General features: G+C 42.1%; 1 protein-coding gene across 4 annotated transcripts in view; it reads right to left on the reverse strand.

The window, feature by feature from the left end:
• PDE11A (phosphodiesterase 11A) overlaps nucleotides 1-14,205 on the reverse strand; it is a 406,615-nt gene that overhangs the window by 355,826 nt on the left and 36,584 nt on the right. For 2 of the 4 annotated variants that reach the window (XR_003418780.2, XM_027055428.2), the window contains exon 1: nucleotides 11,847-13,229. The exons of the other annotated variants lie outside the window; for them this stretch is intronic. Coding sequence is in view for 1 of the 2 variants with exons in the window: in XM_027055428.2 (XP_026911229.1) it covers nucleotides 11,847-12,758 (912 nt within the window). In the remaining variant the exon portion in view is untranslated. Of the gene's footprint in view, nucleotides 1-11,846; nucleotides 13,230-14,205 lie in introns of those variants that run through there. 4 annotated transcript variants of the gene reach the window in all.

Below are 14,205 nucleotides of genomic sequence, written 5' to 3' on the forward strand. Positions count from 1 at the left end.
CAGAGGTGGAAAAATGTTGTCCTGCCCTTTCCATTTTAAATTAGTAGGCACTCCCTGAGCGCCAGTTCATTTCTGGCTATTCAATGGGAGTCACAGCAGGCATGGAAAAAATAAAGGGACCAGATCAGAAGCTGCTCCTCTGTTTCCTCATTTAAGAAATAGATGGCAGAGAGAGAGGGGAAAGATGCCTTGGATCCCAGCTGAGCTATCAGCCTCCTGGCCAGAGGTTCTGGGTTCCTCAGCCTGTTTGGTCAGTGCTGGACACATTCACTGCCACTGACTCCTCTCCCTAGCTTCTGTGACAACTGATCTCTGGGCTAGGATAAAAAGGAGATGCCATGACTGCCTTGGGCTTTCAGAGCCAGTGCTCAAAGAGAGGAAGTATAAGGTGAATCCGACCCCAGTCTCACGTACCTGAAGACAGAAAAAGGAACGAGCCTTAACAGTTGCATAAAGCATATACCCTGTCACTAAGCAGTTCTCCAAAAGCAAAAAGCAGCAGCAGCTAAGGGGGAAATGTGGATTCTCCATAAAAGTGGCCATTAGAGATGGGATTATAGCTTCACCTTTCCAGAAGAATTTATGCAGAAAAACCTAGATTGGTTTCCTTAGCAACCCTGGAATAATCTTTCCACAATGTCCCAAGCCTACAGTTCTTAATTCCATTACAGCTGTTATTAAAACTTTAAATATGTAATCATGCACATTAAGTTGCCAAATACCCATAAAAACTATTAGCTCACTAAACTGTATACAGCCATTTAAATGGAAAAAGGAGCAACTTCTAATTTCTTTAAATTGAAAAAAGTAAAGGTTAGACATTCCAACAATCTGATAAATATAGGGGGCATGAGTGCAAGGACAATGCATAGTATAAAATTAACAACACATCCCAAGAGAAAAACATAAAATAAGGAAAGCTTATCTTTTATTTGGTGAATAGTCAACACATTTAAAACAAAACTGTGTCATAGATTCCTCCTAGCCTAATAAATTATTAGAGCCTGATTACAAGCACCATGATTTAGTGTTCATTTACCCTGTAATGGCAGCTGTGACAATTTTTTTCAGTTTACAAATACTAGACCCAAATACTGTCATTTAAAAAAATCTTTAGGATTTCAAGAATAGAAGTACGAATGGTCAATCTGGAGACTTTATGGGAGAATTTATAGCACAGAAACCCAATTCATACTTTTGGGATTACATATTATACTAGAAAAATAGGCATATTCATCAGTTGTAAAAAAAAAATTATGCTCATCAAATGAAGAATATGTATTATGACAAGTAAATCCTGACAGTCTAAAGTAAATTTAATGCATTTGATTACCTTACATTTTAAGTTAATCATTACCTATGCATAAGGCATTATATACATACGGTACTATCCTAAAATACACCTGTGATTTGTTTTAATCCAGTAGAATACTTAGACATGGAAATGGTTGTCTTGAAGGAGGAAGGTTATGCTCACAGATCCCTAAACACAGGTGGCACAGCACACCATGCAGAGACACATGGGGACAGACCAGGGTCAGGCAGGAGGCAGAAAGGGAGAGGGCAGAACATGGTCCAAAGCCTTTATTGGGGTTCCCTCAGGAAGGAACGGAGGAGGCAGGGTAGGTTCCCTGGGTCAGTTTAGGATTGGACAGTTTGAATAATTTTGGTAGGCTCTGGACTATGGGGGGGGGGGGGGGGAAGAGGGGTGGTAAGGTGTCCATTACCTAGCCCTGTCCAGTACTTTGGCCTAAGCAGAGGAATTTTGGCTTGGCCTGTGAGAGTTTGATTAAGGAGATTGTTGGGAAAGTACATTCTGGGTTGGTTGGTTTGCACATCACAGGTGCACTTGCAGGGGCGTCCTTTGCTCTATGAATTAGTTACCCCTGAGAGGAGCAGTATCTGAGCCCCCAAAACCAGAACATCAAAAATATGGAAAATATTTTTGTATTTTGTATTTTTCCAAATACAGTCAATATAGGTACTACCATATTTTAAATCAAAGTTCTCCTTTCATGCACAAGGACATTTCCAGAGCCAGGCCCTGTGATTAAAGCCTGCTGGACTCTGCATTTAAAAAGGTGAATACAGTCTTACATTTCTGACTTTATCCTTTTGAATATTCTTTCCCGTTATCTCATTAGAATCTAATGTTTGATTTAATAATTAGATCCTTTTGAAATACTATGGGGCCGATATGTCTGGACATATTATCCCTATGTTACAGCTGAAAACACTAAGGTAGAACTGGGAATAGAACCCAAGATTCCTATCTCGAAGTCTGGAGCATGTTCTATTACAGGCTGATGGCTTTCACAGTTTCCACAAGATGATTAGTAATTGATGAGTTCAATTCTCAAATAAATGGGCCTCATCAGATTGTTTATAGGGAAAAGTCCCATCAACTAGACCAGTGTCTCTCTTTCCTGTTAGAGGTGTGTTTGGTCCAGGCTGTCTCCTATGGAGTTTCTTCTGGAAAATAGCATATTGGGAATAAACAAAATTACTTGGACAGAACAAGACAGTCAAATACCAATATGGCATTCTGAACTCATTTCCAACAGATTTCAATCACCATTTTCTATATACTGGTGAAATTCAGTGTTCGAATAAAGATGGATACTCCTACTTGACTTGGTCTCTACACACACTTACATTCCTGGTGAGTAAACTAATATCCTGTTGACTCTGGATATCCCCATTTGGCTCTCCAAATGCTCTTGCTCTGCGCTACTCTGTTCTGTGCCAGGAGGCTGACTCCAATGAACTGCTTTGCCAGGGAAGGCTTCCTTTGCCTTCTTGGTTTCAACCAACCCTGGGTTCAACCAATGAGTGACATTGACAGGAGAAGAGGGTGTGAAGAGGGTAACATTTCCTGGTTCCCTCTCATCCAGGTCATGTTCATCAGTGGCTGAGTTCCTCTCCCTCAGGCCATAGCTCTGGCTGGGCGGCCCCTCTCCCATAGCTTTAACTCTCTCTCAGGTTCTGGTAGTTGCACCCCCTTCAGATGTAGGTTCATTTCTACATAACGAGAGTAGTTGTATTGTTTACCATTAGAGACCTCATCACTTCAGCTGGGAGGAGGCATGGGGGAGAGGTGTAGCAACCAGCCCTGCTTACAGGGGATAACTATAGGGAACAGAAGGGAAAGAGATGGCTCTCACTTGGACATGCCACATGGACATCTAATAGCTACATCTTGGAATGAGTAGTTCATAAATGTAACCATCTCAGAAACTGAATTTTTTGAGATCTTTTGAGAGTATGTGAAACATAAGAAATGTAATCAATAAACTTGAAAGTGCAATGTTCCTGAAAAACAAATAATTGCAAGGTTGGTCAATGTAATCTCTCATGTCTGAAAAGATCTTCAGAGAAAAATTCTAACATTTGCAAGACCTTATGCTGGAAGGAGTGTTTTACCTTCAAGACGTTACACTGCATCAATGGGGTAATCATGAGAAAACTAGAAAATTCAGTTATCCAGAACAGTCATGCTCCATCCTCTGCTTTTGCCTAGAAGAAGCTGGCAGTGGGCTGTTGCTAGTTTAAGTGTTTGGTTAGTGGCAGTCTGCTTTCTCCATAGTTTCCACATGGAATAAAGTAAAATTTTTAAAATGAACAAACAAAAACAAAGAGGGTGGGGAGACAGGGGTGCAGCAATTAATATGAAGATTTGATTAATGCAGACAAGCAATTCAAATAATTAACCAGTTATCTGGGCTTCACAAGCCTTATTTTTAAAAAATCTACAAAACAAGGTCTAAAGAGTAAAAGATGTGCTCAGAGGATGTACTCCTGGTTTAGCTATATATATGGCCTGCACAGGCTGAACTCTGTGCTTAGAGGTGGTTGAACTGACCACATGAAGGGTCTAATTACTCAGTTAAACAGATTTGCATTAATCCCTATGTGATCTACCATAGCAAATGTGAAATGAAGAAGTTATGATCTTGATCTTGAGGAGTTCACAGTCAAGACGTCACATGGTATCCAAATGGTTCTAATAGTATGAAAATAGAAAGAAGCACATTAAAGCATTACAGAAGACCAAAGGAGGGAGAAATCATGTCAGTTTGGGTGGGATGGGGCAGGGATTAGCAAGAGCTTCGTGAAGAGGGGCCTAGAGGGCTGAGAAGACTTCAACTGACCGAGAAAAGGAGAAGGCAAAGGGACAGATGTGAGTGTGCATATAACAGTTAGTGGTCTGTAGAGGTCACATGGAGGGGTGGTGGGTGGGCATAAGGCTCTCCAAAGATCTCCATTTGAACCCTAGCTCTCACATTTGCCAGCTGGGTAACTTTGAGCAAACTACTCAACTCTTTCAAGCCTCAGTTTCTCCTTTTGTAAAATGGTGTTGGTAATAGCTACCTCTGGGGATTGTTGAGAGGTGTCAAAGAGACAATGCTTGCTAATGACCTAATGCCTGGCTCATAATTAGTGCTCCATTAATAATAGAGTTATTGTTAATCCACAGAAGAGCATCCCTTTCCCTTCTATCATTATGTTTAAATTCTTAAAATCTGACACCCTTAAAAAGCTCAAAGGTTCCTCATTTTTTTCATTTAGGTAACAAAGATTTCTTGTACTAAATTTGCAACAGCCTAAAGCTATATTTTATGATAGGAAATATAATTTATCATTAATGTATAAACCACACTGTTCAGTCGTTGAAACCAACCAATTAATAAGAAACCATTGGAATTATAGAAAATACACCTTTTTTAATACCAGGAAACCTTCTTTACTATTTTAATCCCCAAAATAAATAAAAATAAATTTAGCCTGAATGCCTATAAATTCCCAGGAACCAAAGTTTCTCCTAAAATATTAGAAGCCCAACCCACTCTCTTATGACTAAACAGCTTCTTTTATGATTCAAATTCCACTTTCCAAAAGAATGTGGTTATACTGCAAAACACCACCCTTAAAATAAGTAACTAAAGTAGCAAGTAGTGGACGTCAAGGATCTTATTGACTTTCCTGTAAAATAACTCAAAGCTATTTCAGAGGAAAGCTTCATATGACTTTTCAACACTATATTAAACATGGAACACTAACTTCCAAATTAAGCCAGCCTTGTAAATAAACAGGTGACCCAAACCTCAGGAACCAAAATAAATTGGTCAGATTAGTAAACATTTAGCTTATGGGCTGGGAAAAAATTAAGTTAACCTTAAATTACCTCCCCATGATTCTGTAGGAACTGTACTTCTCTGTAATCTATCCTCATGTAAGAGCAGCAAATGCAATTTGTCACTCTGTTTATCATGATCATGTGTCTGTCAGGAAAAGGGGCTGAAACAGCAAATGTTTCCTGCTTCAAGAGCAAAATCAATTCTGGTTCTGGGCTAGTGAACATGTTTGTGGGTTGGGGGAATTTTTAAAACACTGTGCAAGGCTGAAATAAGAATTCATAAAACTCCTTTTAAGACTAGTGGTGGGGTGGGATCAACATCTGCCTTTTAAGCAAATCTCAGCAATTTAATCACAGGACCATAGACCCATGTCTGTCAGCACTGGCTCATCAGGGAAGGAAGCATATTCCTCACTGAGTTTTCCAGACACATGAAATTAATCCCTTCTGAAGCCAAACACATTTAAATGTAGTTATTTCAGTGGAGATTATTCTAAAATGAAATTCAATGAAAGTGAATTTTAAAAAATCATTATTTATATTCTTATTTAACATATATATATGTATATATACATATATATATATAACAAATATACCCATATAGTAGAATGCATTCTTAACTAGAACTTTGTGTATAATTTTTATTTGTTTTCCATCTCTTCTCTTCAAGGATAAGCAATCAGCTCTCCCTTCTTATGTTATGAGAAAGCACAGCAAGAGTTGAATGACAAAATATGGAGAAAGAGTAGTCCTGGCAGAAAGGATGAAAAGCCCGGAAATAGAAAAGCACAATCCAGGCAATGAAAACGGCACATAATTTAATTAGGATGGAGCTGAAAGGAAGCAGTAGACACTAGCTGGAATAAAATTCAACTTCTCCACCTAATACACAAAATGACTCCGACTCAGGACCAGTTTCATGGACATGTGACTGGTGCAGTTGCATACGGGCCCCCGGCTTCAGGTTTAATGCTGTGCTGTACGAAACTCTTAATCTTTACCTTTGAATTTGTGCTAACTGAAGTCCAATGGAACAGTGGCATATGAGCTCAGACCTTGGAGTTTTGGCTCACACTCAGTCTTCCCTCCCACTGCCTTCCCAGGACTGGTGCTTGGTCATATATCCATGCTCTGTATGTCCCGGGCCTCATCTGGCCTACCGCCTACCACCTACTCACCCCTCCCTTGACACCAGGGGGTACAACCAGGTCACATTAGTTGAGTGAGGAGCCCACACCCTACATCTGCCATGCCCTACAACTGCCCTCTGCTCCTGGTTGGGGTCTGGGTGGGAGCATGGGGAGGGTCAGGTGCACGCCCCATGCCACATTGGGAGGAGCAAGGCTGTGGTCATCCCCACCCAAAGCTGGCAGCATTATGACCAAGTGGCAGGCAACTCAATGAAGAGCTCTTACCTACCCCCAATCCAGGTACAGGGTTTTTCAACATGGAGCTTGAAATCACTAGGGGGTTGCATGGCTGCTGTGGGATAAAGCAGCAGGTCCTTTAGAAGAGAAGATTAACTTCTCCACCTCCAACCAGGCTCCTGCTTTACCTACCACTTTGCACCACACTCCACAAATTATGTAGCTGGCTCTACTTAGAATCTTTACTCACCAAGCTTTTTTTCTTGTTACTGATAACAGAGTTAAGCTTCTCCACATCACCCAGGTTATTATCAACTCCCTCCCTTCTAGCCCAAATCCACACTTGCAGAACATCTTCCATCTGTCCCCTGCTGCCCATTCCCACGGTTCCTGCTTTAGTTCAGCTGTTCATCATGGCTCTACTAGACCATCAAAATAGACTCCTAATTATTATTATTTTTTTCCTAGAGAGAGCAAGAGCAGGGGAGGGGCAGAAAGAGAGGGTGAGAGAAAATCCCAAGCAGGCTCTGCACTAATACCACAGTGGGGCTTAATCCCACAAACTGCAAGATCATGACCTAAGCCGAAATCAAGAGTCAGACGCTTAACCGACTGAGCCACCCAGGCACCCCACAGCTTTGAGCCTCCCCCTGTTCAATCCATTCAGCCACTGACACCAAGGTACCAAAAACACCACTCTGATCCTACTAAAATGTCTTTAAGGGCTCCCTGTAACTGTTAGTCACTGACTAACCGACTGTTAATGAAATTCAAATTCTTTAGTCAGGCATTCAAGGTTCTTTCTTCTTTTGCCCTCATGCTACTTTTGCGTATTCAATCTACAGCATGGGCAATACTTTGTCCAAATTAAAGCACTCACTGTCCCCTGTACACATTTTGTGCTCGCTCATTACTGTGTCTCTGATGCCATTTTGCTATACCTGGATTACTCCCGCCAAACCCACAACCATCTCCAATGGTGAAATCTAACCCCTTTTTCAGCTTGAATGGCATCTCCTCCATGAAGTCTTCCATCATGAGCCCAATCATAATGTGAATCCATTGTCTACTGAGACTAGTCATTTAGTTTGTAACATTTATTAAGTATAGTGCTTGGTATTTATTTGTGTATAGTATATGCCTCTCAACTATAAGCATTGGGAGGGCAAAAAACATGTTCTCTCACCTCTGTATGCTCGCAGTCCCCCTACCCAGGCTTTAGGTATAATGGAGCTCAGTGTATGTTTGCTGGAACTAACAAATAAGTAAATCTGTTGTGTAAACAGATCAGGTTTTCTGAAAGCCTGGCACACCTGTAACCCTGCTGCGTCATCCCCTTTCCTCCTCCCAGTTCACCTAACAAAACATCCTGGCTGCTTTTCAGATCCAAAGCCCATCAAACACCTGTATCATCATTATCAACACCAACAAAAATATCATCTCACACTTTTTATTAATGTTTAAAGTGCTATATTCTGAATGCTTAGAATAATCTCAAAGAGAACACCTGTTACTTGAGTGCTCTTATTTTCAACCTCTTGAGGGCAAGTTTTTCATTACTATATTAAAGTGGGCTGTTTAATAACTTATAACTGTCAGGGAAAAAAGGTAAATTGTAGTCACTATGATCCATACTGGATACTTAAAATGAATTTTTTTCCACTTGCAATTTTTTCTTCTAATTTCAAGTCTGTTTTTCTAAATGTTTATTTATTTATTTATTTATTGAGACACACACACACACACACACAGAGTGGGGGAAGGACAGAGGGAGACAGGGAAAGAGAGAATCCCAAGCAGGCTCTGCACTGTTGTTAGCATGGAGCCCAACGTAGGGCTCAATCTCACAAACCATGAGATCATGACCTGAGCCAAAATCCAGAGTCAGACGCTCAACCAACTGAGCCATCCAGTGCCCCAAGTCTTTTTTTTAGGACTAATTGAAGAAGTAATGAAAAATAATGAAATAAACTAAGGAGGGTATTTTTGCTGTCAAAACTTTTATTCAATGTTAGTTTTCATTAGTCTATTCTTGACTCCAGAATTCTATGCTTATTATCATGATTTCATTAGTATCTTTAATGCCTTTCTCTCACCCATATTGTGAACCCAAGAGGATCATCAGTCTAATTTTCAAATGATTAAATTTTTAAACTCTGTATGATAAAAAATTTTTACTTCCTGAAAAATAAAAAGAACACTAGTTGAATCTGAGCAAGAAACACCTTAAAAACATACTAGGTAATAAAATATCAGAGGGAATGGTTATATTTTTACAAAGAAACTTCAGAATGTTCATGTATTATCAGAATTACAACAACATCATGATAAAAGAACATGCATTTGAAAGGTTGTCAGTTTCCATTCATAGAAAAATCTGTAAGAGTCAGAAATGGAAAGGATGGGGAAAAATGCTAAAATGTAGGAAGGAGGCAACATTAATACAACTCCATAAAAAATCTATATAGTGTGAGTTCCTTAAAGGCACAAAGTATAATACTCTTGATAGGATAGGATAGGGTCAATCATGTGTTATCAATCACATTTAGAGAAATGTAGAAGGGTAGATATTTCTATATTCCTCAAATGTAAAGACAGTTCTAAAATACTTAATTTAAGAATAGAACATGGCTCAGGGAAAGAGTAGGTTGGTCAAAATGTGCTGAGTCCACATCTCAGTCCCAGATAAGGAGAAAAACAACTGAAAATGAGATAAAGAAAAAGAATTCTAGTAGACTTGTGTCATCATTATCATCATAAATTGATACCATTTCCTGAGTAATTGCAATGTGGCAGGTACTGTTTTAGGGGCTGTAATGCAATATTCATTTTATTTTCCAAATAATTATCTTATCTTTGTCACATACATGTTCTTATTCCCATTTTGCAGGTAAGAAAACTGAGACTCAGAGATTAAGAAGTTCTCCCAAAGGGGCACCTGGGTGGCTCAGTTGGTTGAGTGTCTGACTCTTGATTTTGGCTCAGGTCATCATCTCCCAGTTGTGAGATCAAGCCCAACATCCAGCTCCATGCTGACAGTTGTAGAGCCTGCTTAGGATTCTCCCTCCCTCTCTCTCTCTCCCTCTCTCTCTCTCTCTCTGTGTGCCCCTCTCCCTCAAAATAAATAAATAAACATTAAAAAAAAAAAAAAAGAAATTCTCCCAAGGTCACACTAATGGTGACTGTAGTGTATCATAATAAAGCAAAAAAAAAAAAAAAAAAAGTAGTTTTTCTGAAGAAAAGTGGCATTAAAAAAATGAAAAAACACACCAGGTTAAAAATACAGAAATATACAGTAGAAGCCAATGGTGAAATAAAAGAGAAACTCTCTGTCCAGGATGAAATGAAGACCAGGCATAACCCAGATCTCCAACTCAGCCTATATAATACCTTCCCTTATGTTCCCTTTGCCAATCCTCCCAACAACCTGGTCCTCTTTACAGCTATTGCTACCACCCTGGGGACTTTCCCACTGTCAGCTTCCAAATATCAAAAGGCAACTTTGCTTTACACTCTGCCTTCAGAGTACAAATAGGGCCCAGAAGAAATATCAGCTGTTGAAAATCTGATTTTCTGTAACTCTGACAACACCTCTAGCCACAATTCTAGGCAGCAGGAAGACAAGTAAACTGTTGAGGAAGCTGGAATTCTGCTCCTGAAGAAAAGGCAGTTATGTGAACAGTCTTAAATACAAGTTAGGAGTTGAAGGAGAGCAAGAAATAAAAGCTACAGAAATGGGAAAATATCAACTGGGGAAGAATAAGAAAAGTAAAGGCAATGAAGAGAATAGACTGCAATTCCAAGCTCTAACAAGTGTCATCCAACTAGGAAGGGATTTTTTTCTTTTTTCTTTTTTTTTTAGCCCAAGCTCACAAGAAGAATGTGGAAGTAATGGGAAACAAAAGACTGTGATTGTTCAACTTTTTACAGAATCTTCACCATAAAGATTGTTAAATGTTTTCACTTCTTTCTATGGCTTTCCAAGATTATAGAGAAACAGACACTTGCGAAAGTTCATTCATTGGTTGCTTGACCTAAAACTATCTCTTCAAGAAGGATATAATGAATAACACACCTAATCAATAACAAAAGGTGAATGAAAATGGTTATTTTGACTGGCATCCTTTACTATGAAAGTGTTATACTGACAGACATCACAAAAAATGTGAAACTCGGTTTTAGTACAAGCTAGTCAATTTTCTATGTAAAATGGTCAACTTTCAGATAAAATAAAGAAAGTTTTACCCTCAGTGCCCCTCCCACCACTTTTGCTATTCTGATCAACAGCAACCAAACTCTCGAGAAACAGGTGGCTCTATTAGACGCTGGAAGACGTGCTCATCAAATGACCACAAAATTTTCATAACCAAGGCTAAGAACTTTCAATTCTTATGAACCCCGAAAAGTCTCATAGAAAGTACATCCAGTTTATCACGTTCAGTGAATAGATACTGAAGAATCAGAACTGACTAGCTTTCAGATCTGGTACCTAGTATCACGTTCAAATCACTATGAAAATGAAACGCTTAGAAATACCAGCAAACAGCATGTTGTGTTTCCTTTTCCACTTGAAACTAGCATGTGTACCCTGCTGACTGCCTTTGGAATTGCTAAAAAATTATCAATTTTTGTTCATTTCACAAACTAAAAGCCTACTTGTTCAGTCCTATCAAAAGCTGGCTGCAGATAATGCTTTATTCAAACCCAAAGATAAATAATCCCTCTATTTTGTCCAGCCTCTCTAAACTCAGTAACAGAAACAATTAAAAAGCCACAAATAAGCCAGAGGCCCATTCTTCCCCTGATTTTCTTCCTCTTTTCCTCTTCCTCCCTACCTTGAAATGCATGCAACTTTAAGCTAGGTAAAGGGATGTGAAAGTAGTTCAGTACTCTGTTCCCTGTCCAACCCTGAAAGAGAATGAAATTTATTACAGTCCCAAAAGACATCAGAGACACCAACATGCCATTTTCTTCAGACTAACACTACTATTCTGGAGTAGACACTTTTTCCTAGCACCTCACAAATCCGTTCTAAAACCATACACTGATATTCTTAAGGACAAGGAATCTTGACAGAGAAACATGTGATATGCAAAATGACTGCAAAATGTAGTCCTTGTGATATATGAAATGTTTACAAGCCCTGTGGGTTAGGAAAAGACCATTATATCAACGATGGTGTAGTAACATTCTAACTGGTCTAAACTCAGAAGGAATTTAAAAGTAGCAAGATTAGTGCTGTAAAGAGTCTAAATTAATGTGTTCCTGGATGCCAAGGGGTAACAGAAGGTTTAGCTTCCAAGCCAGTGGGGCTCTGGAAGGGGGACAATGCAAAGTCCTACCTGGTAGGCATCAGGAATGTTGACCGTTTCTCCATGCTCCCCGACATAGCCAATAATGCCTTTGCCCCAGGGGACCTGCACTTCGTTTGAGTTCTCTGTGCTGCTGCAAGGCAGCAGTGGGGTTCCTGCATGCACATCAAAGAATTTGGAGACCAAGCTCTTCTTGCCAGCAGCTGCCCCTTCCACCAGGAAGAGAGAGCAGCGGTCAGCGTCCACCATGAGGCAGACAAAGATGAGGATCTTGTAGCTCAGGCTGGTAAGGTCAAGGTCATTGGAGATATCCTTGACCAGTTCCAGGAAGAACTGACGCTCATTATGCTTTTTGAGGTGGCACTTGTAGTCCATGGCCGTAGGGGGGTACTGAGGCAGATTCACCCTGGATTCCAGCAGGGCACTGAGAATGTGGGCTGTGGTGGGGGGCAGGGAGCTGGCCTTCCGGAGAAGTGCCCTCCGCCGCACACTGCTCAGGGGCTCCTGGGCCCGGGAGGTCACCTGTTCATCGTAGGTCCTGTTCACGTGGATGGCCTTGGAGCGAGCAAAACTCTTCCTTAGCTCTTTCTGAGAAGCTCTCCGCTGCAGGCTCCCATCGCCCCCGCTGCCACTGGCCCAGCTGGGACTCAGGGGAACCCCACCACAGTCCCCGCCGCCCAGAGTGGGCTGGCTGTTGGCAGAGCTATTTGGTCCAGGGCCAACACCAACACTGCCGCTGCGTCTGCCACCACTGTGAGCCAAGCTGTTGGTGCTGGCCACTGCGGGCCTCGGGCCTACAGCCCCCTGACTCTCACTGTGTCTCTGCAGCCACTTCTCCACCATCTCCTGCTTCCCCTTCCGCATCAGGTAATCTTCAAATAACTCTGGGTGTCTGTCCAGGAAAGTTTCCACTTCCCCAAAGTCCAGGTGTGAGGCCGTCATGGTCCCAGACACAGCTTCACTGCCACTCTACGCTTGGACCTAATGTTTACCTACCCCAGCCCTCTAGCTGGTCCAGCACATGTCTGTCCCCACCAGTATTCCCAGTTCGGTGAGAGATTCTGCTGAGCACTGGAATCTCAGCTGGGAGGTGCCCCTTCCTTCGGGCTCAGAGAGTGGCTGGCAAGAACCCCACCCCCTCGCCCTGCTACTCCTGCTTCGCACAGGTGCCCCCCACTGAGCTGTTGCCGTGGCCACAGTTCCCGTCTGGAAACCCGGAGCTATCGCTGTTCGTGCTCAGGCTGCTGCTGCTGCCGCTGCCGCTGTAACCGGATGAGTGGACCACTGTGAAAGGGAGGTAGGGCAGGACACGCCCCTGAGTGAGGCACGGAGCCCGGAGGGAGGGAAGAGGTGGGAGGAGGGAGGCTCCGGCGCCCGGACCAGCCAAACTCCACCGCCCAGGATGCCAGGCGGTTCCTGGAATATTCTCTGGACCGCCGGAATCGGAGTCCGGGAAAAGGGCCGACTCCTGATTGGAACACGGTTAAAGGGGGAAATATACCTTGTTCCTTCCCCCTCCTCCCTTCCTTACCTCCCTAGCCCTCCCAATTCCCCACCCCTTAATCTTCCCGGCGTTTCCAGGAGGCCCCAGGGGAGCCCAGTGGGAGCCCAAGTACAGGGAAAGTGTTGGTGTTTTGCAGGGATCAGACCCAGAAGCTGACTCCAAGGAAATGAGGATGCTCAGAGACAGGGAAGATTATTTTCCTGGGATGCGACTGTGCACTGTTGGTTCCTAGGATTCCTGGGACTGCCCACTAATACTGCCCAGCTCCTTGTGGGCGTTCAGTAAATATTAATGGAACTGGATTTCCCCGAAATTAGCAAGTGAAGTTTCCCATCTGACTTACGACTTTAACCAAATTCATGGACCTGACTGAGGAAGTGGAGAAAGGTGGTACATGCAGGGAGGGTGTAAAAATACAGCCCCTTGGATTAGGCGGACACTGCCTAGCAGGGGGCACATAGCAAGGTGGGCTTCAGGGCCTCAGGGGGCTTCTTTCCAAGCCAGTCCTGCATACTGGGTGGTTTCTCTTCTTTTCACGAATGACCTACCATCTCTTCCTTCTTTCTCCACTCAGTCTGGCAAAGCCACCAATGCTTCCTTTACTCCCAACATCCTAGGTCTTGTGGGCAAGGATTTCTCTTCTGTGAGAGGCTTTTCTTTCTACAGACCCAGGGATGTTCCAGATATGGCTTGTCTCTGCTAGCTAGACTGAGAATAACATCAAGTTTCCCTTGGGGCTTTTCTAAACCTAGTGGTTAAATATAGGTGATTTCCCAGGAAAGAATGGCAGGCTGATTACACTTTCTTGATGCTCAGAGATCTCCTCTTTTGTGAGAAGCAAAAGCAGACTAGGAACTATCCAGTTCCCTCTGACAGCAGGACAAT

Source organism: Acinonyx jubatus, chromosome C1 (assembly GCF_027475565.1).
Source record: "Acinonyx jubatus isolate Ajub_Pintada_27869175 chromosome C1, VMU_Ajub_asm_v1.0, whole genome shotgun sequence".
Classification (NCBI taxonomy): domain Eukaryota; kingdom Metazoa; phylum Chordata; class Mammalia; order Carnivora; family Felidae; genus Acinonyx; species Acinonyx jubatus.